Source organism: Papaver somniferum, chromosome 8 (genome assembly GCF_003573695.1).
Source record: "Papaver somniferum cultivar HN1 chromosome 8, ASM357369v1, whole genome shotgun sequence".
Classification (NCBI taxonomy): domain Eukaryota; kingdom Viridiplantae; phylum Streptophyta; class Magnoliopsida; order Ranunculales; family Papaveraceae; genus Papaver; species Papaver somniferum.
Window position 1 is genome coordinate 153,368,569 of NC_039365.1, and position 27,446 is coordinate 153,396,014.

At 35.7% G+C, this 27,446-nt stretch overlaps 1 protein-coding gene across 2 annotated transcripts in view; it reads left to right on the top strand.

Annotated features, from left to right (window-relative positions):
• The first annotated feature begins 16,355 nt into the window (after positions 1 to 16,355).
• LOC113303570 (general transcription and DNA repair factor IIH subunit TFB1-1-like) overlaps positions 16,356 to 27,446 on the top strand; it is a 13,255-nt gene continuing 2,164 nt past the window's right edge. Inside the window, exons 1-13 of one of the 2 annotated variants that reach the window (XR_003337587.1) lie at positions 16,356 to 16,613; positions 17,202 to 17,280; positions 17,607 to 17,662; positions 18,753 to 18,819; positions 19,087 to 19,231; positions 19,351 to 19,426; positions 19,510 to 19,605; positions 19,754 to 19,798; positions 20,703 to 20,759; positions 20,895 to 21,050; positions 21,259 to 21,324; positions 22,167 to 22,290; positions 23,563 to 23,635. Coding sequence is in view for 1 of the 2 variants with exons in the window: in XM_026552615.1 (XP_026408400.1) it covers positions 16,530 to 16,613; positions 17,202 to 17,280; positions 17,607 to 17,662; positions 18,753 to 18,819; positions 19,087 to 19,231; positions 19,351 to 19,426; positions 19,510 to 19,605; positions 19,754 to 19,798; positions 20,703 to 20,759; positions 20,895 to 21,050; positions 21,259 to 21,324; positions 22,167 to 22,290 (1,051 nt within the window). In the remaining variant the exon portion in view is untranslated. The remainder of the gene's footprint in view (positions 16,614 to 17,201; positions 17,281 to 17,606; positions 17,663 to 18,752; positions 18,820 to 19,086; positions 19,232 to 19,350; positions 19,427 to 19,509; positions 19,606 to 19,753; positions 19,799 to 20,702; positions 20,760 to 20,894; positions 21,051 to 21,258; positions 21,325 to 22,166; positions 22,291 to 23,562; positions 23,636 to 27,446) is intronic. The other variant, XM_026552615.1, reaches the window with a different exon arrangement.

The window sequence follows — 27,446 nt, forward strand, 5'->3', positions numbered from 1 at the left end:
AGAATAATCAGCTCGATGATCAAAATCATAATCGTGACTTGAAGTTTTTTGAGTTGTGAAATAACCAAAACTCTTATATCGACCCAGGAATTTCTTGGAATATGACATCATCATTTGATGAGATTGTTTCCTGGATTCAATCTTAGACAGTTGATCAACAACAAAACAGCATGATCTGAAATCATTCCTTTGTGTGCAAGAGTTGATCTTTACTTCTTTCCGAGAGATAATCATTGTCACCATGTATGACAATTGGTCTTGACCGGATACTAATCATAATATTATCCCTAGAAACGCATCCATCATGATTCTTGTGAGTGGTTAGACCATTTGAATCACAATGTTGTATATTAGTTAAGAGATTCTGGAGGTTAGAATCACATATCCTTGTCTTAGCTAATATAAATCTTTTGGATTGAGCAAGTTCAAGTCCTTTAGATTCAACATCTTCATGAATCAAGAATTCTCTGACGATCTTTTCGGAAGATGGATAATAGATATTATCCTTTAGATTATATTTTTCAGCAAGCTTTATGAAAAATTTAATCTCATTACTGTCATCTGAATCTGAATTGTTTACCACAACAATTTGTTTTCTTATTAACACATCATGGTTAATATTTCCTGAGTTGTGTTCCACTAGAGAACTAACAGTGCAGAGATGTTTATCAGGTTTTGAAAACAAACATCTTTTAAGAAGTATATCATCTTGTTGCTCAACGTTAACTGAATCAGATATTAGATTCAATTCTTATAGGTTGGATCGCACCACAGATTATTAGATCTTTTCCTGTTTGCCTGCTCTGATACCAATTGAAAAGACGGGGGTACCCAAATATACCTCAATCTAAAACTTTTCCTACCTATAAGTCCTTTCTCCGAAAGTGATTGTTTATGGACCGAGTCGAGACAATACAACTAATCGGTTCACACTTTGTGTGATTGTCTATGGATACGAGATCGAGAAATACAACAACGAAGTATGTTTACTTGATAAAAAGGTTCGGACTTCACTAAACACAATAGGATTCACTTATAAAGTAAATAGGAATTAACATTTGTGTGATTTACTTTAAATTATAATAAAGACAATTATAATTGCGGAAAATAAAAGTAAATGACACAGCAAGATTTTGTTAACGAGGAAAACCGCAAATGCAGAAAAACCCCGGGACCTAGTCCAGAATTGAATACTCTCAGGATTAAGCCGCTACACAAAATTACACCAACTTCGTATAGTTGAGACCAAGCAACTAAACCTATAGTTCACCTAGTTCTGTCTGTATTCCCACGCCTCCAACTTATAAATAAGTCACGTACTTGGATAAATTCCTTTGGTTCGTATTCCAAACAGTAAAGGAACAATAAATATCTGTTTGGTATCAACTCTCTTCAATCAAGTGATATGAGTCGGACAAAGGATCTTCTGTTTATCTTAACATAAACTCCTTCGTCAGGTCCTTAGATCTATCTTATATTCAATTACCATAGTAATCATTAAGATTTTGCGATCAACACTCTTAATCCAAAGAATTGTATCGATGTCGTTCTACTCAATGAATCAATCCAATTCTATCACAAGGATAAAACTGATTATTAATTGGATCCTCTTTTTACCGAAACAAGTATTTTGCACACCAAAGATTATGAACTCACAAATCAGAAATCTTCATTATCTTCTTCGTCTTCAAATCTTCTTATATCTTCAATAAACACCCACACACAATCACTTGAATCTCTTTTGATCAATCACGCACAGAACGGAGTCTGTTAACAATGGATTATCACAAGATCGTCTTTAGAACTAACAACAGTCTAAAGATCCCTGTCGAAACTTCGAACTAGTTTGAGTGAATCTTATATCCGAAGAGAAGATTCTTAAGCATAAACAAACTAGGTGCAATCAAAGTTCAACCACCGTTAGTCAATCAAATCAATGAAAACAAAAGATAAACCGCAATTATCTAGTTTCCCACCAACGTTACTAATCGGTCTTCTCAATCCCAAAGAAGACTTTAAAACGAGCGACCGTAAGAGATTTCTCCTAATTAGGTTACTCTACTGTCCGAATAGGCGGCTTCACCAGTAGCAGCACAACAAGAGGTAGTTTGATGTTACGAAGGATTAGTTTGCTAGCTAGAAATGCGAACTTCAGTATTTATAGACTAGGAAGTTTGGACACCATGGAATTTCCAAAACCGAAAATATTCTCAAGATATTCATTAAAGCACAAATTCGGTTTCCATAATTCCTGGAAATGCTCTGTCCAAAAATAATTATCGAAATCTCTTAGAAAATTTTTAATTAGTAAATGCACATTACTAATTCTTATTTTCCTAAAAATGAAATTAATAACCTTAATTAAAAGATTCTTAACTTATTTATGTTTCGATTCTGGGATTCCCTTCTCTTAGCTATTAAGGAATAACTTTGAACAATTAAATAATAAACATTCACAGCACGTGTTCAAAGTATGTCGACATCCTCACTTTGTAAGTTCTCTTTCATACTTACAACCTTGAAACCGATTTTCCACACTTCCAAACAAGTTTAGAATTGGTTCATCTGTCTTTCAAGAACTATGCGATTGATCAAATAACATTCAATCACAAATCATGGGTGTAACGGTTATACCAAAACAAGTTTCGGTTCTACCTCCAGGTGTGTACTGTGCATAGTCACGCTAGCTTTCCAAAATTCGGTTGACTAGGTACTAGGATCGGTTCCCCACATATATATGGTATCTAACTTGAATGTGTTGCACATGTCCATAGGATCGGTTCCCCTTCGCCTAACAACGTGTTGCACATGTCCATATGATTGGTTCCCCTTTCTACTATAAACCTGCTGCACCTCATACAAGGATCGGTTCCCCTTTGTGATGTACTGCACCTCTTACTAGGATCGGTTCCTCTTTTCCCAGTTTTGATCATACATAAAATCACAAACCCGATCATACCATCTCAAGTGATTCCTTAAGATCGGTTTCACTAATAAAAGTCATACCAATACATAAGTCAGGACTTTGTGAATAGTTTTACCATAAATCACACATATTGGATGTTCACAATATATGCAATGAATAACAATCCCAATAACGCCTGACGATTTCCTTTTCGATTCACAAACAAGTTTATGAACTTACTTCCTTAGAACACATGTAAACATTGTTCCCTAGGATGAAATCCTCACCTCATACCCATACATAATCACTTTGACAGCCCGGATTTTCGGACTTCCGGCGAATACGGATTCGACCTTGTGGGTCGGGTACGATCCAGCTAGCAAGTCCAAATTTCCAGACCGCCGCTCGTGTAGGACCAGATTTTTTGTTTCAAAAGATTTTAATAAAATACAAAACTCAACTCAAATGAAATTTTATAAAATTAAATATAATAATACTTTTAAAATTAAAAAACTGGAAAATAATAATTACAAAATCAAAGATATCAATTTAAAACGCAATACCCAAATCCCGTGTTGTATAAAAATTTCTTTGTCAGCTAGCCTTTCATACTCTGTGGAAAAGGGAGGAAAAGGGATGAGCAAACCACATCCTAGTAGGAAGTTTCCAAAAAATAATAGAGTGCATCGAAAAACGAACAAATGCAGTAGATACAATAATAAAATTCATGCACAAAAATCCACAACAATACTTACGCCAATCTCAACCACGAATTCTTAACATTTCTTACTCGAAATCTTCAACCTCAAATTCTATATCATTAATCTAGTTTCCATAGTTATTCCGGTAAAAAAACCACAATTATTCACGAACAATCTTATTTTTCTTTCTTCAAATGATTCTTAATATAGTTGTCAGAGTTCTTCCGTTAAACAAACCAATACTATTCCTCAACAGTCTTCTTTTTCTTTCTTCAAACGATTCTTAATCTAATTGTCAGAGTTATTCCGGTAAACAAACCATTATTGTTCCCCAAACAGTCTTCCCAGGGTAGCCACCAGTGGTGGGATGCCATAAAGGCCTGACATTTCAGCAGCAAACATATATATTAATTCTTAATCTATTTGTCAGAGTTATTCCGGTAAACAAACCATTACTGTTACCCGAACAGTCTTCCCCGGGTTAGCACCAGTGGTGGGATGCCATAAAGGCCTGACATTTCAACAACATATATATACATTTTTTTTTCTAAAACTCATTTCAAATCAGCACATCCTACGTGTACCAAACCGAATCTCAAAGAACTAACCGAAGTAAACCCCATTCTCTAATGAATTAAAATCACTTTCGCCAATCTAAATTCACTTCAATTCACTAATGTAACGCATCAAAGTGACTTTCACAAACCCAAACTCAATTTCATTCATTAGTAGTATAATGCATCAATTCAATTTTCACAACCCAAAAACTCAATAAATATACAATATTTCCTATTTTGAGAAAAACATTACTACCTACCTTAAATGTTAAAATAAAAATCTAGAATAATTTAACAATAATGGTTAATAATCAATATATAGAACTCACAAATAAATTAATTTATACAAAGAAAATAACGTAATAAATTTAAAACAAACATCATGATTATTAGCATGAAAATCAAAAAGAAGCCAATATAATTTTAATGCTAAAATAAGCTTTGATTTTGATATTAGGTAGAGACCCCCTACCTCAAATAGCCTTCCAAAAATCTTCATGCAAGTAGAACACCTTTTCCCAAAATAGTAAATCCTATACCTTTTTTTTTTCTTTTCTTTTATAGATAAAACAATGAAAGTGATGGATAAAAAGGGTTTGATTTTCTTTTTGTTATTTGAAAAGAACAATCAGAAAGATAAAGAGAAAGTTATGTTTATCTTTTGTTATTTTATGGAAGTAGAAGAAAACAAAAAGAGAAGGAGAGAGATGAAAATATGGCTATAAAGTGTTTTGATTTTTTGTCCTAGGAGACAAAAGGGAAGAATATTTGGAGAAGATGAAAGTGACGCCTCCCTTTTGATTTTCTTTTTCTTTTTTCTCTATACACGTTTTTGTAAATAAAACTCTAATTAACTATTATTTACCACTCAAGTTTTGATAAGGGACATATTATTTTATAAACACACCAATATTAAAGTATATGCACCCCAAACACATAATAATATAATAGTGACACAAAAATAAGCAAAAATACATACATATATATATATATACAACCCACAATGCACACATTCACCATAATTAAAAATTATTTTTATTATTTCATTTTATTTTGGCAATCATAAATATAATTAAAACTAAATATTTATTCTTTATATATTAAGATTTAAATTATAGTCCGAACAAAATATTATGGTTGGATTTTATGCACCAAAATCGTATTAAGAAAATTACGGGGTGTTACACTATTAACCCCTTAAAAGAATTTCGTCCCGAAATTCAATATGAAAATACCGAGCATCACGCTATTAACACCTGAAAATGAATTTCGTCCCGAAATTCCAAACCAAAAATAACCGGTGTTACACTATCAACACCTTAAAAAGAACTTTGTCCCGAAATTCTAAATCAAAAAGGATTTTTTTTTTCTTTTTCAAAATTTAGCTTGTTAAATATTTTAGTTTAAATTCAACAAATGTAAACAATTTATTATTTAATATTTTATTAGGTATTTTAGTTATTTACCCTATACCCAAAATAAATTTAAACATAACGAAATCAAAACAATACCTATTTTATAAAGAGAAATTCGATAAGAAAGCACGCGGATTAAAATTCTAAAAATTATTTCGATTATTTAAAACACCAAATCACTGTACAAATGTTTTTTTTTAAACAAGACTTTCAAAAAATGGTAAGTCCATACGCACGGTCCAAGTAAATCGGAACCGTGCTCTGATACCAACTGCGACAGCCCGGATTTTCGGACTTCCAGCGAATACGGATTCGAACTTGTGGGTCGGGTCCGATCCAGCTAGCAAGTCCAAATTTCCAGACCGTCACTCGTGTAGGACCAGATTTTTCGTTTCAAGTTTATGAATTTACTTCCTTAAAACAAATGTAAACATTGTCCCTAGGATGAAATCCTCACCTCATACCCATATATAATCCCATTAACGCCTGGCGATTTCCTTTTCGATTCACAAACAATTTTATGAACTTACTTCCTTAGAACACATGTAAACATTGTTCCCTAGGATGAAATCCTCACCTCATACCCATACATAATCGCAATAGCATTCAAATAATTATGGCGATGTCTTATCTACAAAGTTTAATGGTTAAGCAATAAACCTCGTATTGTATTCCTTAATACTATGTCTATCTAGAGTTCAAATATGCTTCGCAGTTTTTTTTTCAATATGCACGACTTGAAAGATATGTTAGGGAATGAAACAGTTCAAGTCAAATATCACTAACCTCAAGTGTAAGGATGATTGTTATCATTGTAGCTCCTTGCTTCTTCACATCTTCAAGTCTTCGCAATACTTGTAATATCTTATATCCTAATACTTTCAATCTAACCTATACGAAGTTGACTCTAGTACATAACCAAGCGAATCTTAACATGAGTTTTGGTTCACTAAAATATGAAAAACAAACTTGACATACCAACGTTTGGTTGGTTCGACCGAGCTATGCTCTAACAATACTGGGTAAATTTCTGCTGAGTTTGAAAACCAAAACTAAACTCATCCGGTTACCTAAAGTACGCGTACCCGTACGCATAATGGCGGAAAGTTCACGTCCGTGAATTTCTGTTGAGTTTGAAAACTAAAACAAACTCAAATCCGGTTACTTAAGTACGCATACTTAAGTGGTTACTTTCTAAAATCGGTTGTACATGAACCTAAAACATTTATCAATAAGGAATGCAATCTTTGTAAACCGTGGCTATAATGTTCATGTATTGATTCGAGTGAATCAAACCGATTTTACTTCAATTGTGTTCTTGTATAAATCCATGAGAATATAGCAATTGAATAACTCTTTAACTAGTTTCATTTGAGTCATTTGAACTATTTATGGTTAAGATGAATACGGTTGATAAGAGAGTAATCATATGGCTAACCTCGGTTAAGTATTTGTGAACCAACATGGTGTACACGTTTGGGTACGGTTACATAAACCTAAACGAGGGTACGTTTCATTTGTGTATAACAAGCTAAGTTCGATCTAACGGTTGAAAGATATTAGCTTGGTTGAATCAGGTTTTTCATCTAACAACGAATATTGAATGCTTTGTTACCAAGGTAACTTGGATTGCAAACCCTGATTTGAAAACTATATAAAGGAGAACTCTAGCAACTGGGAAACCTAATCCCCACACCTCTTGTGTGCTACTAGTTGCATAACTAGAGTCGATTCTTCTTTAACCTTAGGTTTCTTCTCGATACCCTATATGTTAACGACTTGAAGACTTCATTGGGATTGTGAAGCAAGACCCAACTATTCTCTTTGTAGTTGCGTGATCTGATCTTGTTGTTTTTATCGTGATTGAGTGCAATTGTAAAATTGGCTTGAGATCTGTATCTCCGATAGTTAAGATAGAAAAGTAATCATAAACACCTTCGTCTCATCGTTTGTGATTCCACAATAACTTGTTTCGCTAGTCGATTAAGTTTATTATGAGGTGATTGATAATACTAGGCTATTCTTCGGGAATATAAGTCTGGTTTATCAATTGGTTCCTGTTCACCTTGATTTATCAAAAGACGGAACAAAAAATCTTGGGTATTTCTTTGGGAGACAGATTTATTCAATCCTATGGACTTTTCTGTGTAAGACAGATTTGTTTATCAAGTCTTCGACTTTGGGTCGTAGAAACTCTTAGTTGTGGGTGCGATCAGCTAAGGGAATCAAGTGCGTAGTATCCTGCTTGGATCAGAGATGTAAGGAGCGTAACTGTACCTTGAATCAATGTGAGATTGATTAGGTTTAACTACAGTCCAGTCCGTAGTTAATTGGTAGTAGGCTAGTGTCTGTAGTGGCTTAATACAGTGTGGTGTTCAATCTGGACTATGTCTCGGGGTTTTTCTGCATTTGCGGTTTCCTCGTTAACAAAATTCTGGTGTCTTTGTTATTTCTTTTCCGCATTATATTTTGTTATATAATTGAAATATCACAGGTTGTGCGTTAAAATCAATCAATTAGAATATCCAACCTTTGGTTGTTTATTTACTTTGATTGAGCCTTGAACATTGGTCTTTGGTACCGTTAAAGTAATTCCTCTTATACTCAATTGGGCTCGCAGATTTCTATTTGCTGATTGGGGATTGAATTAAGAGTTAGAGATATTAAACTCTTTGATATACTTTATTTTAGATTGAGTCTGTCTATCTAGTTGATTCTCTAGAAAGTGTATTGGAGTAAGTCCTCTCAGATTTCCAAACGAATTGTTGGGTGTGGTTGTTAGACCCCCGCATTTTCAATTGATATCAGAGCAGGCAAACACTATAAACCTAATAAGTTTGTGTTTGATTGATCCTTAAAAATTTTCCCTATGGGAAATTTCTTTGGAAAACTTGCTCTTGGCATATGTAATGCACGCCATAACTCCTTAAAGATTGTTCGAAGATTATTATGGACAGAACATCTGGTTTATTATAATAATCTCTTTTCATCTAAGACCTTGGAAAAATTAGATGGTGAGAAACAATCTAAAGGAAAAGTTAAAAAGAAAGGAAGGTTGGAAAACGTTCTTTACGCTTAAAGATATGGAATCTTACTATATTAACTCTTAATATTTTTGAGGAATACTATCGTGATGGATCAATTGACAAAGATCTTTTTAGAGCTTTTGAAAGCTTTTTTAGATTCTTAGAAAAACTTAATTCCGTTAAGTCTAAGAATCGATCCGATAAAGGTTGGGTACATGTAAAACCATGCAATCATGATGTACGAACTAAACATGTTGTCAACACAAGTAGATCCAATAAAACGGATTCTCATGTTGTTGACACAGTTTCAAGGTATCGGAAAAATCTTCTTTCTGGTCAAATGAAAAGGAAGTTAGAAAGCTCTAGTAACCCTGATTATCATCATTGCTATGATTATATCACTCGCAGTGATCACAAATATCAACTAGAAATAGTGTATGAGAATCTCTCTGCACATCGTGCCACTTGGTAACAAGCCTGACATTACCCCATTTGTATATATCTTGATATGGGGCAAGAAACGGTTTGATTTGTGTATAGTTGGGTTAAAAATGTTATCATGTACTTTTAGGATATTCGAATAAGCTTTCTACTGCATCCGTCTCCTCACACAAATTGTGTTTTCACGGATTGCTCAACCTTGATGTGTGAACATCAAAGAAAATCCTACATTCCTTTTGTAGGTCGCGGTTCATAAATGGGTCCAAGCCCATTAGTGGACATATAAAGAAGGAGTACGCGTACATTCTTCTTCCTCCCATCCAGTCCGCGTACGTGAACATCTAGGGTTCATGTATTTCCTCCATTAAAACATCTTTGGAGAAAAATAAGAAAAAAGGGTTGTTAAAGGTTCATTCAAAGTAAGTGATTTCCTCTTGTTTTCTTTTCCAATTTCTTGATCTCATGATGAATTTCAAAGTTTCAAAAAGAATTTCAAAGAATTTGGGTTCTTCATCTTCTAGCATGAATCCTCCTATAGATCAAGATTCTCTTAGGATTATATTTGTCAATGATTCTTGTGTTAGAGTTTTTGAAAGGATTTCATCTAATGGATTTATCCTAGAAAAGAAATTGGATTTTTCTAGTGGTTATAAGGAGGATTTATTTTGTTTTGAAAAATTTAAGCTTGGAAACATCTTTGATGGTCTTGGTGAAGGATTTGATATTCTTACTAGAATCTTTTATGCCAACATTTATGATGTTGATCTTGAAGACATGGAATTCAAGACCATGGTCAATAGAGAAAGGATTCATGTTAATAGAGAATTAATTTCAAAGATTACCAAAATTTCTTTGGGTAATTTTCGCCTTCCTAGGCCAAGTGATGAAAGACCATCATATGAAACCATATCAAAAGGTCTTTGTGGTAAAAGTGTTGTGTGGAATGAAGGAAAATTTCCTACTAATCATCTATATTTTCCTTTGATGTCCTTTGGAAAACTTGGTATAGCTAATTTTTGTCCCTCCACGATTGATAATTCTCGTTGGAGTCGTGAATTCGCGGAATTGGTCTATTTCCATGTAATGGAAACCAAAGGTCTTGACATTTGTGGATTTATTATTTATCAAATGTTAGCTATGACATCTTCCAACAAGAAGTTAGGCTACCATTGCTTGATTGACTGAATTTGTCGCAACTTCTTCATTGAGTATTGGCAACTCCATTGGAACTCCCAAGATTTTTCAGCCGTGTACCTTCAATCGGATGAAGGAGAATTGATGGCTTGAGTGATCCTTCTCTGAAGCTTCTTCGCCAAATTTACAAGGGTGTTTGTAAATTGAATACCAAAGTAAGTTGTGTACAAGAACAATTACTTGTGATTGCTACCAAGTTTCCCGATATTAAGGAAGACATGGACAAAGTTCGTTCCACCTTCATGGTCCCCAATGATGAAGATGATGAGTAGTTTCTCTTGCTTCTTAATGTTGGTCTTAATTTGTTTTGGTTTATTATGTCTAGTAAATCTTCTTTTTATGTTTTTAGAATAATAACTAGGGTTTGGAATAGCCATTATTGTGAGTACACATAGCTATGTCCAACGATTTTCATCTTCAATGTTTTTAGATTTATTTATTTAAATCATAAGTTATTTGAAGATGATTTTTGCAATTTTAATCTTTATGATTTTATATATCGCAAAGTGTTATGGGATACGTTGTTTACGTCCGTGAACCTGTGACTATCCCATACTTGTTCAAAAGTTATCTCTATTATGTCGGTATGAAAGTATTGATAGAAGATAGAATGAACTTTTGACTTTACAAAAGTTAAAGCCTTTTATGTCATTTTGATGGAAGAAAGGATAAAAAATTTGTTTACAAGGATTAAGTCTATTGTATGTCATTGTGCAAATAGTAATGGAAAAAATAAAATGAATCCTTGTCTATTCTGCAGTATTGGTCGATCTCCGATCCACATTTTTGTGCATATACTATGTTGCTCCATAAGTTTTCTTATGTTTGAGCATGACCAATTGATTTGATCATTATCTTGTGGTCAGTTTAGTTGTTGCTCCGTAAGTTCTCTTATGACGAGCATGTCCAATTTAATTGATCACTTTCTTGTGGTTAATTTAGTTGTGAAATTCCAATTGAATTAATCATGGGTTTTCTTGTGGTTAATTTAGTTATGCATTTCGATTGGATTAATCATGAATTCTTTTGTGAATAATTCAATTGAATACTTTGGACTCAAATTCATGTTTTCATGTGACTTGGTTATGTCAAAAGAAATCCTTCTTTTCTTGTGAAAGTAAGATCGCCTTTGTTGTTCTTTCGGGAATGACATTATTGTGGGGAGTGCGGCTGTGGAAAATTATAGGGGTTATCTTGTATCTTTATAAACTCCTTGATGAATGCATTTAGCTTCGGCTTTATGATGACATCTAAATAAGTTGATATGTTATTTTGTTTTGGTCATGAAGTATCTCTATGAAAATTTCATGAGGATCCCACTAGTTTTCGTACCTTTTTCAATTCACATTGACAAAAGAGGGGAGAATTAATGTGTAGTGTGATACTACAAATACATATGGTTTAAGGATCATTATGTAAGGGGGGGTGGTTTTCATGTCGAGATGAAGTATAGACTAAGGGGGAGTGATACATATCACCATAGTATTGTTGTCAAAGTTGTGATACAATTGAACTTTGATGTTGTGTAATAATACTATGACACTGTATAACAATGATTGAGAGCATTTGTTTTCTCATTGTTATCGCTACGAATCTTCAAAAACTATGATGCTGAACTTACAACCTTTAGGATCATGGAGTACTTGGAAGTGACGAAGATTTCGAGTCGCGTTGAAGATGCCAAGGAGATCAAGCATTTGGGTGAGAAGCTACAATTTTTATTTATTTTGTAATCCATATGTATTGATAGTTTTGTCATTAAAATTGACAAAGGGGGATATTGTTAGGTCACTGCTCGGTCGAACTCGCATGCGTTGATATCTCAAGCATGTTTGTCAATGTTAGTGATCAAAACTATAAGTCTTGATTTCTAGCCTATTTATAGATGTCTCAGACTAGGACATAGTTTGTGTAGTTGAGCTTAGACTTCACAACGCGTATCACCTGAAGACGAAGAACTACTAAGGAGAGCTTGTGGAACTTCATCGACAAAAGGTATGTGGAGACTTAAACTCATATATCACTTGGAAAGTCTATTTCTACTATATCTCCTATATTGAGACATAAGTCGTGTTACGATATAGTTTTCTCTATACACATTTGAGATTTCGAGCTGCGTATATCTCGCTTACATATTTATCGAGATATGTGTTGGTAAGCTTCCGCTTTGACCAAGTTCATATTATATCATGAGAAAATTGCCGAGGAACATCTTACATGGTTTGTGTGATACAATCATTTGGTGCAAGACTTGGAATGTTTCGATAATGATTATTTCAATATCTTGAAAATTGCCTTGATGCTAATAGTGTGTGAAAACGACTATTGTCATTATAAAATAATGTTTCAATGACTGAAATAAAGAGTTTAGAATCCTGTAACCATCTTTGGATATAAGCATAGTGTGTTCGCACGTTAGTGTATAAGTCCAAAACCGGGAACCTAAAGTATGCATACTTGTGTGTATACAAAAAGATTGTAGGAAACTGGGTAAGTAGGCATACCCGTACGCATACTGGCGGAAGTTCACGTCCGTGAATTTCTGCTGAGTTTGAAAACCAAAACCAAACTCATCCGGTTACCTAGACGTGAACTTTCTGCTGAGTTTGAAAACTAAAACAAACTCAAATCCGGTTACTTAAGTACGCATACTTAAGTGGTTATTTTCTAAAATCTGTTGTACATGAACCTAAAACATTTATCAATAAGGAATGCAATCTTTGCAAACCGTGGCTAGAATGTTCATATATCGATTCGAGTGAATCAAACCGTTTTTGCTTCAGATGTGTTCTTGTATAAATCCATGAGAATATAACAATTGAACAACTCTTGAACTAGTTTCATTTCAGTCATTTAAACTAGTTATGGTTAAGATGAATAATGTTGATATGAGAGTAATCATATGGCTAACCTCGGTTAACTATTTGTGAACCAACATGGTGTACACGTTTGGGTACGGTTACATAAACCTAAATAAAGATACATTTCATTTGTGTATAACAAGCTAAGTTCGATCTAACGGTTGAAAGATATTAGCTTGGTTGAATCAGGTTTTTCATCTAACGGTGAATATTGAATCCTTTATTACCAAGGTAATTTGGATTGCAAACCCTGATTTGGAAACTATATAAAGGAGAACTCTAACAATTGGGAAACCTAATCCCCACACCTCCTGTGTGCTACTAGTTGCAACTATTGGGTCTGGCTTCACAATCCCAGTGAGAATCCCAAACCCAACTATTCTCTTTGTAGTTTCGTGATCTGTTTTTATCGTGATTGAGTGCAATTGTAAAATTGGCTTGAGATTTATATCTCTGATAGGCAAGATAAAAAAGTAATCACAAACACCTTCGTCTCATCGTTTGTGATTCCACAATAACTTATTTCGCTAGTCGGTTAAGTTTATTGTGAGGTGATTGATAATACTAGGTTGTTATTCGGGAATACAAGTCCGATTTATCAATTGGTTCCTGTTTACCTTGATTTATCAAAAGACGGGACAAAAACTCTTGGGTATTTCTGTGGGAGACAGATTTATTCAATCCTGTAGACTTTTCTGTGTGAGACAGATATGTTTATCAAGTCTTCGACTTTGGGTCGTAGCAACTCTTAGTTGTGCGTGAGATCAGCTAAGGGAATCAAGTGCATGGTATCCTGCTGGGATCAGAGACGTAAGGAGCGCAACTATACCTTGAATCAGTGTGAGATTGATTAGGGTTCAACTACAGTCCAGTCCGAAGTTAATTGGTAGTATGCTAGTGTCTGTAGCGGTTTAATACAGTATGGTGTCCAATCTGGACTAGATCCCAGGGTTTTTCTGCATTTGTGGTTTCCTCGTTAACAAAATTCTGGTGTCTGTGTTATTTCTTCTCCGCATTATATTTTGTTATATAATTGAAATATCACAGGTTGTGCGTTAAGATCAATCAATTAGAATATCCAATCTTTGGTTGTTGATTTACATTGATTGACACTTGAACATTGGTCTTTGGTACCGTTCAAGTAATTCCTCTTATATTCAAACGGGGTCGCAGATTTCTATTTGCTGATTGCGGATTGAATTAAGAGTTAGAGATATTAAACTCTTTGATATACTTTATTCTAGATTGAGTCTGACTGTCTAGTTGATTCTCTAGAAAGTGTATTGGAGTAAGTCCTCTCAGATTGCCAAACAAATTGTTGGGTGTGGTTGTTAGACCCTCGCATTTCAAGGTAGATTACTAAGTTACCCTTAATTATTTTAGATTACTTAAACCTAAACTAATCAAAATCAAAAACATAAACCTAAACTAATCAAAATCAAAATCCGTTGAATTATTCTTCTTTTACTCTCCCTCTCAAACCGTTTGAATTTTTTTTCGTCGTCGATTTATAGTTTGCTCATAAATCTTTTATCGTTGATTAAAGTCACAACTCTGAAATCAGTAAAACGAAGTGTTGCGCTAGAGATATCAATCTGTCACAAAATTCCTAATTGAACCTACCTTCATTCTCATTTTTTGTGTGTTTCGGAAGAACAGTTCGGCTGATCCATAAATATCAATTTTGAGCCGAACCTAGTTTATAGTTTAAAAAATCATTAAGTTCGGCTGATTCAATATTGCTATATTTTCAGCCAAACTTTTGACTTGAATAGGTTCAGAGATTCATTGATGTTCGTCTGGTTTTGGTGTTGCTAAATTTTGAGCCGAACATTATACTGTAAGTAGTCTCTTAAACTACAAAGAATAAATTTAAGGTTCGGCTAACTATTAGACGAGTTCGAATGAGCCGAACCATAAATAAAAATTCAAATCCTTGGGTTCGGCTTTAAATTTATAAGCCGGATGATTCTTCGCGCGTAAAGTTCGGCCTTTAGTTTTCAGCCGAACCCAAAACAGATCTCCGAAAAAATCAAAAATTTTGATGAATTCAACCCAAAAAGAGGAGACTAAACATCTTATACCACTATAGTTGTGTATTATTAGCAAAAAGTTCCTCATCACCCATTTTAAATCACAAAATTATCAGATTTCTCATAAATCTCTAAAACCTAGGTTTTTTTTTACTTCTTCTTCCTCTCAAAACCTCAAACTCTCTCACAAAAAACATATTTTTTCTACTAATTACTTCACTTTAATCAGTCTTTAACAACAATAATTAACCACAACCATTGACACTAATTAAATAAGGGTACACTTGCCATTATTAAAAACTGGTGGATAAGGGGTGATAGTCTTTTTTATCTAGTGACCCTATTTTGTCACCATTTGGTATGCCTAAAAGAAAATCAGTATGCCTCCAAACATGTTCCATATTTTCAAGTAAAACTCACTTTTTGTGGGAGGTAGGTTATCTGTTTTGACAGGACCAGGCCCAGGCCTCAGATCCAATTCGGTAAAACCTAGTGTTTGAAAGTAGGGGCGAGCATGAGCCGGTATGGACCGGTTTTCACGTCATCCACATCCAATCCAAATTCACTAGGATTTCACATTTGGCATCCACATCCAATCCAACATCCAATGGATGGATAGATGGACGGAGTGGATGCGGATAATCCAACGGATTTGTCATATAATCAAAGTTTATGATATAGAAATAAAGATAACAAATTTACGGATGGTTTTAGAAATAAGACTACATTATTTAGGGGTTTAAAATTGGATTTGAGAATAATGCTCTGAAGGTACTCAAAATTTAAAAAGGAAAAACAACCCGACCCCTTTAAAGCAAGATGTTTTTGGTGTACTTGGGATTAAATATGTCCACTTATACATATATTGGTTTTGTATTTTGTAAGATCATTAAAATATGGCAGGAAAGAAATACCTAATTTAGCGAAAAAAACATATATACTAACTTCATATTTGTACCGAAGAAGTATGATAAAAAAAATGAACGGATATGAATGTCCACTGGATTTTTAAGGTTGCATCCGGACCCAATCCATCATCCGATGGATTTCAAAAATTCCATCCGCATCCAATCCATTAGCGAACGGTCCGGACATCCACACACAAAAATACGGATGGTCCCGACCAAATCCACAGATTCCGGGCCAAATACTCACCCCTATTTGAAAGAAGAAAAGATGGCTCTACAAAGGGGCACCAAATTCCAACTTCTACCTCCAGGACTGATTTTTTTTTTTTTTTTTCTTCTACTTATCACACCTTAAAAGTTCTATCCAATCCCTCGGGAGTCTTGGTTGAGGTGACTGATCCCAATATCTTGTTCATCAGTATAGGATCCTATCAACTTCTCTCGATCATAATTTTGAAACATATTTAGATTGGTTGAAAAGAACAACTATGGCAAGCGGTCAAGTAGTTATGCATGCTAGGTATAAGAACAATGGTGTCAGGGATCCTGGCGTTCAAGGAGTTCTTATTATGGTACTAACCCTAAAACTTTTCTAATCCATAAATTTTTTCTGAGATTTTCCTTCGTAATCAGGAGGAGTTAAAAGATAAAACACAGAATTTGGTATTCATGATTCGTTTTTTGGCAAATTGATTTACTGTTTGTTATCCCCCAAAGTAGTATATTAAGTATCTATTTTGCACGAATATCGTATACTCAGGAGATTAATTTCATAACCTTGAGCAATGTTTATCTAATGCTTTGAAAGATTATGCGATTTGCACATTGGAATATATTGAGTAGTTATGTCACTGTGAAAGGAACTGAGATTTTAATGGGAAATATTGGAAGACAAAATGTAATTATCTTTTGGTGTTTGATACAACTCACAAGTGTCAATGGAAAAATCTTTGCAATTTTTAGTATCATGAATTAGTTATTTTGTATAATTTGTCCTGGACCAAATTCGTTTAGTTGGTTTCTATGTATTTCAATACTTGAGCTTTAGATATGGTGATAGCTCGGTCATGAGCACATTTACTCGTCAACTTTTTTAGCCATTGCGTGTATGTCTCTTAAACAATCAATTAAGCATACTTTGTAAATTGTCCTTGTTGCAGACAGAGGACAAACTTGATTTCTCACCTGATGATCCTATGCCATCTGCAAAACTCAATGTTGGGTTTAGATCCATTAAAGGTAACCTTTACCGGAAATGTGTTTCTATTCACAGATTTTATATAGTTGTTGTGTAAAGGGGGAATTAGTGTCATTAAACTCAAGAACAACTTTTGATGGCATGGTTCTTAATAGCCAAAGTATCTCTTTTCTTTTTCTCTATTGGTACTATTATGAACTTGATTTTTATTTCTCAAAGTGATAATACTAGGGATGAGTGAACTCAAAGCCTCCCTTATATTTGAATAACGAATTCTCTCTTTTCTGTTGCTAGCATTAAGGGTAGATTTTCTTTTGGTGTAGTGGCTCTTCTTATTGTCATTCTGTTTGTCCACATAATTATTCAGGTCACAAATTTAGCAGGGAGGGAAGCCAAAGACAAGCGCTACTAATGCTTACAGGGGTAAAGGATTTAATGCTGTTCTATTGTTGTGTGAATTATTAGTTCTTATAACTCTATAATGTTTATACCTTTATGGATGTTTTATTGTTCTATTTGAGCAGATCGCTGTATTGCTTTCTTTTTTATCTAGTAGTCATCTCAAACTGCATCTTGGGCAGCTCTTTTGACACCATTTTGGACAGCTGGTCTCACTGGGGCTACATATGCCTGGAAAAACTCTGATCTTTGTTGACAATAATCTTTATAAACTGGTCTTTTTTTTACCCCGATTTTTCCGGTTAAGCGTTGCTTCCTCTAAGTTTTAGATTATTTTTCTTTATATAGAATTTAGTATTGTTGAAAGGATTCTAATCTGTTAGATGCTGTGTTGCAACAATACGTCAAAACTTCTTTTTTTGGCGTATCAATACGTATTGTATGGATACGTGTATCCAATACGTCCAATACGGCCAATACCAACTGTATAATCCTTTTTTTCAGTTAAAATACCAAAAGTTGGATAAGAAGCAACAGCTGTCCATATATTTCTTTAATACTAATAAAAGTTAGATATTTATCACCAGCTGTCATCACCCCCTCCAGTCAATACTTATCCCAAACTTTCTCCTCCTCCTCTTAATCTCAACACTTATCTGATTACCTTTAACTCTCTCTGTTTTATCTCCTCCAAAACCAGTAGCATACCCAAACCCTATTTATCCCAGATACTGATATACAACTATGAGCAAGAAAAAAAAAGACGCAAATCTCAACACCCCCCTTTGGAATTATGTTGAAAAACAAGGAAAAAGTGACGAAGGTGGTGGAAACAATAAAATCCAGTGCACAATATGTAACTATATATTCTTTGGTTCTTATGTATTTTGTTATGTTTCTATCTCATATATGATATATATATATATATTTTAAGACTACAGATTAATATTGAGTATTCCGTATCGCCGTATTACCATTTTTTTGTTGGTGTATCCTAGTAACGTGTTGGTATCCTGTATCGGATACCGTATCCGTATCGTTGCAACACAGGTTAGATGATATTCTGAAAGTTGGCTGTAGAATTACAAAACTGTTTTCCTTTGTGTTGTTTCAGAGCGATAAGAATTACACATTTGAGTTTGATAGATTTACTGAACGTGATATATGCCGAGATTTTGTTGGTAAGTTTCTCTCCTGCCATGATTATGGATTTTAACAGTCACTTATACTATTGACTTAAAACCTATTTATGTATTTGTCGAGGTTATTAGCTAAATAATAAGATGGTTACTTACATATCACTTCCCGTCATCTTCTATAAAACCTTTTATAGTTGTAGTGTTCTACCTGATGTCTTCCAAATGATGCTTTTTGCCTGAAATATGTTATCAATGTTATAAGGTCTCATATGTTAGTATGTTACGAATGTTGTAATGTCTCACGAACAGGAAAGGTCCTTGGAAAGATCCAAGCTAAGGAATCATCTGCATCGGATGCCAAAGTGGATCCCGAGAAGTCTGCAACTACACTGCATGATGAACAGCTCCGTCCAGAAGAAATGAAGCTTCGGATGAAACTGCTAGCTGAAAATAGGTAACAATGCTATATCTAAGCACATCTACAATTTCTCGGTTGAGTTCAAGATTATGGAAGATTCCTGAACTTGCCATTTTATTGTTTGTCGATGGTGTTGATTAAATTTTTTTGAACAGTGAGTTGCAGAAGCTGCATAAGCAATTTGTAATTGGTGGTGTTTTGACTGAAGCTGAATTCTGGGCCACAAGAAAGGTTATGCATATATGATACTAGATGAGTAATGTTTTTACATGCTTCAAGTATTAACGCCTTTTGTTGATGTCGTTTGTTTACAGAAATTGCTTGCTGTTGATGCCAGCAAGATGTCTAAACAGCGATTGGGGTTCAAAAGTGCGATGCTTGCAGATGTCAGGCCACTGACAGATGGCCGGGTACACCATGAATTTCTATTAATGTTTAGATTTCTTTCTTGAATACATCCCTCATAAACCCTTCAATGTAAATATACATAATTACATACAAACATAATAAATTTTGCTCTAGAAGTCTGTAATTTTATTTTATCTTTGTCCTTTCCAGACAAACAAAGTCACTTTCAGCCTGACTCCAGAAATTATTCAGCAGGTATGTTATAGTAGGACTTCATTTTTCTGGAATTGTTTGCCTGGTGGGTGCTTGTTTCAAAATTTTGTGCTTGTATTTCCTCGAGTGTTCTATGTACAGATGCATAGTCTGTACTGAGGGTTTGGCAACGCTGACGTTCTTTTTCCCCACCTTATATGGTTGTAGTGTATACGTAGTTGAATGCAAACAGAATATAAATCGGAAAAATATCCTTTGATCCTCTTTTTAGTGAGAGTACAAGTACTACATTAGGGAATGTAATATTACTCCATATATAGATCTGTATCTTTTCAGTTGCCTTCACATTTTAGCTGACAGGTTTCTTTGAACATAAGTCCTTCTGCTCTATCAATTTGTTTGGCTCTGGTATCTAACTTTTGGGTAAAGAGGTTCAGTTGCAATCATGCAAATGCAAGAGAACGTTTGAACATTCTTCTCGTAAAAAGCCGAGGAAAGTAATAGTTTAAGTTTGCTGATGTGACCAGATTTTAAATTAGGGTCACAGTCTCAGGTACATAGTTTTGATTGGTTAGCATGTATATACATTGAAAGCTTCCAAATCTTATGGAAGTGTTATCTTTTCTGTTCATGGCTGTTACAAAGACATTATTCACCATCGAATGGATTCGGTTTGTGAATGTTATAGTTGTTCTCTACTAAATGGCCTTGCCATTTAAAGCTTCTCTTACTTTCTTAGTCAGGACATAATTCCACGTGTTAGTAATTGAATCTATCTATTACTCTTATTTCAGTTTTTTACTTCTTGAACTACTGTAGCAAATTAATGCAAAACCAATATATACGTGCTTTCAAAGTAGTTGTTTATAATCAATCTTATTTACATTAGCTAATAATTTTGGGCACTTTCCTTTTAGGCTTTAGTTGATGATTTGATTCTTTGCAGATTTTCACTGAAAAACCAGCTGTTCATCAGGCATTTCTGAAATTTGTCCCGAGCAAGGTAAGCGGATATGTCCTCTTTTGTCTGTTATGTGCCAAGAATTTAACTCATGAACTAATATACGGGTTCCTTCTCTCTTTAGCTATATACCTATCATCATGTGATTCTCATGTTCTCTGCTTTGTGATTTTTTAGATGACTGAAAAGGATTTCTGGACAAAGTATTGTAGAGCAGAGTTTCTCCATAGAACAAAAAATGCTGTTGCAGCTGCGGCTGAAGCTGCTGAAGATGAGGAGCTCGCTGTCTTCCTGAAGCAGGATGCCATATTGGCCGGTGAAGCTCGCCAGAAGGTTCTTTTTTTTTTGTGTTTTTTGGTATAGTATGATAGAAAATGTTACCTTAATGACATGCTTTCTTTTTTCGTTTCTTTTTTCCTTTTAGACGTGCATTATAATTTCCAATCGGGTGCAAATGATTTTTTCCATGCTGCTTCTTTTCTCGATTATACACTTCTCATATACTATTTATACTTGTTGTTGACATATTCTGGACTTGCAGATCAGGCGTGTTGATCCAACATTAGATATGGAAGCTGATGAAGGGGATGATTACATACATCTTCCGGTACAACACCTATACCCTCTAAATATTATATCTGGGCTATTCTCATTATGGACTGAATGACTCCCTCTTTATAACATCTAATCCAAATGCTAAATGATATGCAAAATATAGAAAAGATGAAAACTGATTCGTGGTGACAGTTAGGTTTTTTTTTCTTCTTGTTCAGAAGTCTGAAATCTTTTTTTCACATTTTTTTCTTAATTGCACCATTTGTACTGCAAAACAACCCCAAGAGGTGCTCTAAAAATACCCTCCCTAGTATTCAGTAGGTGTCCACTATTGCTGTGACTTGGGATAGTATAACTGTTAAAGCTTGCTTTCTCGAATCTTACGTGATTTAAATTAACCTTAAATGAAAGAGGAGAAGGGATAGTAGTATAACTGTTAAAGCTTGCTTTCTTGAATCTTACGTGATTTAAGTTAACCTTAAATGAAAGAGGAAAAGGGATAGTATAACTGTTAAAGCTTGCTTTCTTTGAATCTTACGTGATTTAAGTTAACCTTAAATGAAAGAGAAGGCAAATTCTCTCTCCTGGACATAATTTGAATGGATGCCCACCAGTTGTTTCTGGAATCACATCATATGTTATTGTCAGCTTGAAAGACAACTTTCTGTTTCCAATATCCGTGATTTAAAAACACCCACCCAATGTGTAATTTGGTGCACCAACATGCAGGGGGCAGGAACCCTTGTTGAAACAGCGCTGTGTTTTTTTTGCCAATTTTAGCAGAATTGACAATTGGCAAACAAATTCGTTCTTCTTTCCGGTACATCTTCTATTGTTTCTTCGTGTGTTCATTTTCTCCATTTTAACTTCTGCTTGCATTTTTGTTGTATGTAGGATCATGGAATTTTTCGCGATGGGTCCAAGGAGTTTACTGATTCCGAATATGAACAATATAAGAGGACTCTCGCACAAGATCTTAACCGACATGCAGCAGTGGTCTTGGAAGGACGGACTTTGGGTTAGTGTTCCTCATTATCTTCTGCTGCGGTATTAGTTTTATTTTTATTTGATATGGCTTGACTTTTGGCATTTCTTAATTCCAGCTTTTTCTTTCTTTCTTTCTAGACAATTAAGCAGATTCTGGCATTTCTCTGTTGAAATATTAGTCTCATGTCAGGTTACTTATCTTAGTGCAGTGTAGTGCATAGGTATAAATACATTTAGGTATGCAGAGTAGGAACAATGTACAGTGTTTCATGAATAGTGTTGAGATATTTTCACCCTTTAAGAGCAACTGCAGTGGACGACTAAACCCAAATTTGGTGTCGAGTGGGCTGGCGTAGTGGGACGGACCATCGATCAAAATTTGATCAAAGAGTAAAACTCGGACCAAATTTGGTCGGCGATTAAGACCAAATCCAAATATAGTCGGGCGTTTATATAATGTCCGCCTACCCGACGGGCGTTGGTATAATGTCCGCCTGTAGCCGCGCGTTCGTAAAGTTAACGCCTGATGCAGGGCGTTGGTATAATGTCCGCCTGGATGGGGGCGTTGGTATAATCAACGCCTGGCATGGGGCGTTGGTATAATGTCCGCCTGGATGGGGCGTTGGTATAATCAACGCCGGACACCAAATTTGAATGGGGCGTTGATATAGTGATGAACCCAAATTTGAAAAGTTTACAAAACTTTGCTTGGGGCGTTGTCTTTATCAACGCCCCATTTTTTTTTTTTTTTTGAACCCGGGCGAACGTATAATCTCCGTCCCACACACCAGGCGTTGCTATAGTTCACGCCCCATACAGGCGTTGTCTTTATCAACGCCCCATACCAGGCGTTATCTTTATCAACGCCCCATGCCAGGCGTAATCTTTATCTACGCTGGACGATGAAGCGGACTTTATATCAACGCGCGACCAAATTTACTCGTCACCCGCTACGTCACAGGACGGACTAAACCCAAATTTGATCTTTTTTTTTAGTCTTTGGTCTTTAGTTATGCTCGCACCACTGTGGACGCTCTAAGGGTATAGTTGTAACTGTTCAAAATCTATATAAAAGTGAGGTCTTGCCTCTGAGTGGAAAACACTCTTCCATTCACTCTCTCTTGATTTCTACCTGGTATCAGAGCTCAAGAGAGAAAGAAGAGAAAACTCATCTTAGTTCCTTCTTTAGCTTGATCTACTGTTGTTTCGATCTGTGATTAAAGATCTTGAAGTTAGATCCTGAAGTTGTTTCAAAGAAGCTGAAAATTACTTGATCTGCTGTTGCTTCGATCTGTGATTAAAGGTCTTGAAGTTAGATCCTGAAGTTGTTTCAAAAAGGGCTGCGAACTACCGTTCTTGAAGAACCTTGGCTGTTTGTAAGTTGTTTTCCCTGAAATTTGTCTTTGTTTGTTGAGTTAAAAGTAGATCTATGGCTAGTACTTCTGAGAATAGTAGTTTGTCTCATTCTAGGAGTTTAGCTCATCTAGACTTTTCTCATAGCAATAGTACGAGTGTCAAAGCAGTACCAGAACTACTTCTGAAAATCGTAGTTCTGATATCTCCGATACCTCAAAAACGTTCTGTTTTGAACAGTGTTACTTCATCTATTTGTGATTGTTGTAACAACAATGGTAATAGAAAAGAGGGTAATCTTTTTGGAGGAAGAAGAGGTCACAGTGGTGGTTCAAGATCGTACCACACAACTGATGAAGAAGAGTTTCAGCCTTCATCATCATCACAACCTAGTGTTTCCCCTCACCCATCTCAAGTTCAGCTGGAACAGTTGATAAAGGACTATGCTAGAATGCAGTCATCCAAGGATTGTGGTGGATCTACTTCAGTGACTCAATCAGGTAATATTGGTAGTGCATTGAACTCCAGGCGCGATAAATCTAAGGATTCTTGGGTTGTTGACAGTGGAGCAACTGATCACATGTCTACCGAGTCCAACCTCTTCTCCACCTATAACCCTAATCCTAGTAAACCATGTATTCTGACGACTGATGGATCTCCAATTATGGTCTCTGGTGAAGGACGTGTTCCGATAACTAGTTCCATGTCTCTTTCTACAGTGTTACATGTTCCGAATCTTTCTTGCAACCTTCTTTCAATCAGTCAGATAACCAAAGCTTTGAAGTGCAAGGTTACCTTTTATGAGACACATTGTGTTTTCCAGGACCTTCTCACTGGAGCAACACTTGGCTTAGGCAAAGAGAGAGGGGGTCTATATTACTTAGAATTGCAGGAAGCGAAGGAAAATGACAGTTTAAGAGCCTACAAATCAACAAGTATGTCTAGTTCTGAAGAGCAAATTTGGCTGTGGCATAAACAATTAGGGCATCCTTCGGGTATTTACAAAATTTGTTCCCTAAGCTGTTTTCAGAAGTTGATATATCTAAATTTCATTGTGAAGCTTGTGAACTAGCTAAGCATCATCGTGTTCCTTATCCGTTAAGCATGAATAGAAGTCTATCCCCTTTTGCTATTGTACATAGTGATGTTTGGGGTCCTTCACGTATCACTACTAGTGGTGGCTTTCGTTGGTTTGTTACCTTTATGGATGATTATCTCGGGTTTCTTGGGTTCACTTATTGAAAGATAAGAGCGATGTTCATGCCATCTTTAAAAACTTTCACAAGTTTGTTCTTACCCAGTTTGACAGAAAAATTCAGGTGTTAAGATCTGATAGAAGTGGTGAATATCTAAATCAAGGTCTCTCCTCTTACTTCTTGTATTGATACCCCACAACAAAATGGAGTTGCTGAGCGGAAAAATCGTCGCCTATTAGAAGTCACTAGGTGCTTGTTGTTCCAAATGAATGTGCCGAAAAGATTTTGGGGTGACGGTGTCATTACCGCAACACGGATGATTAACCGAATGCCTTCTCGGGTTCTGAATTTTCAAACACCATGTGATGTTCTTTCGTCAAGCATTTCACGATAACCACATGATTCTGCTCCTATAAAGGTTTTTGAGTGCGTTTGTTGTGTGCATGTCCATAAACAAGATAGGAGTAAATTGGATCCAAGACCTCTCAAGTGTGTTTTGTTGGGTTATTCAACTACACAAAAAGGTTACAAGTGTTATCACCCTCCCACGGAAAAGATCTATGTATCCATGGATGTAACCTTTTGTGAAGATCAAGCCTACTTCTCAGAGTATTCAGCGGCTTCTCTTCAGGGGGAGCATAGAACATTTTGTGAAGTTCAGCCTTGGTTTGATCTTCCTGGTTCAGTACCTAAGGAAAGTGCTATTCCTCAACCTCCTCAACCCCAGGTTGTTTCCCCGCCAATTCAGGTTTACAGACGAAGAGACAAGGCTCCTCAGGTAGCAGAATCAGAACCTCCTAAAGCTCCTGCTGAGACAACTCCTCATGTAGCAGAATCAGAACCTCCTAAAGTTCCTACTGAGACAACCTATAGAGTTAATGAAGACGATATCTCAGCTGATGAGTCAACAAATGTCAGAGATGCTGATGTAGCGGATGAGTCCACTAATGTTGAGGAAGATAGATACCCTAGTCGTATACGTAAACCTCCAACTCGATATGAGTATCCTACAGATCATCCAATTACTAACTTTGTGTCTACTCATCGTCTGTCACCCTCTTATACTGCGTTTGTAAATAAGTTGTCTTCTGTTACAATTCCTACAAGGATTGAAGACGCTCTTGCTGATCCTAAGTGGAAGCGAGCTCTGGTAGAAGAAAAGAAAGCTCTAAAAGAGAACTTCACATGGGTTGAGGTTGAACTACCAAGAGGAAAGAAGACAGTCGGCTGCAAGTGGGTATTCACTGTAAAGTATAAGTCTGATGGAACCATTGAAAGATACAAAGCAAGATTAGTAGCCAAGGGCTATACTCAGACTTATGGAATTGACTATTAAGAAACCTTCGCTCCCGTTGCTAAGATGAACACTATTCGTGTCTTATTATCTTTGGCAGCAAACAAGGATTGGCCACTTCAGCAATTCGGTGTGAAAAATGCTTTTCTTAATGGCGATTTGGAAGAGGAAGTATACATGGACATTCCTCCTGGATTTCAAACTGCCGATAATAAAGGAAAAGTATGCAAGTTGAAGAAATCCTTATATGGTTTGAAGCAGTCTCCAAGAGCATGGTTTGGAAGGTTTACCCAAAGTATGCGGAGATACGGATTTCGGCAAAGTCAGGCAGATCATACCTTGTTCCTCAAACGCTCAAAAAAATGGAAAACTCACCATGGTTATTGTGTACGTGGATGACATCATAATGACAGGTGACGATGTGGAAGAAATGGGGAAAGTAAAATCTTACTTAGCCAAAGAATTTGAGATAAAGGACCTAGCAGAATTGTGCTACTTCCTAGGAATTGAAGTGGCAAGATCAAAAAAAAGGTATCTACATTTCTCAAAGAAAATATGTCCCAGACCTTCTAGCCGAAACAGGAATGTTGGGATGCAGGCCTATTGACATACCAATTGAACCAAATCAAAAGCTGGGAGAAGACACTAATGGTGTTCCGGTGAACAAAGAAAGATACCAAAGGTTAGTGGGAAGACTGATTTACCTTTCTCACACTCGTCCTGATATTGCATATTCTGTGAGTGTTGTCAGCCAGTTTATGCATGCTCCACGAGAGACACATATGGACGCAGTGTATCGAATACTTCGCTACCTAAAGTCTGCACCAGCAAAAGGGTTGCTATTTTCTCAGAATAACCACACAGAGGTTGAAGCATACACAAATGCTGATTGGGCAGGCTCAGTGATTGATCGTAGGTCTACCTCCGGATATTGTTCATTTGTGGGGGGAAACCTAGTAACTTGGCGCAGCAAGAAACAATCAGTCGTAGCCAGATCTAGTGCAGAGCAGAGTTTAGGACTATGGCTCATGGGATATGTGAGTTATTATGGTGAAGAATACTATTGGCAGAAATTGGTTTCAAACCTAAAGGTCCAATGAAATTGCACTGCGTCAACAAAGCTGCCATCAGCATTGCTCACACTCCAGTCCAACATGACAGAACCAAGCATGTAGAAGTGGACAGACATTTCATCAAAGAGAAATTGGATGAAGGAGTCATCAACACTCCTTTTGTAAGAACTGAAAATCAGATTGCAGACATCTTGACAAAAGGAGTTCCAAGTCAACCATTCAACTATTTCATTGACAAGTTTGGTATGCTAGATTTCTACGCATCCGCTTG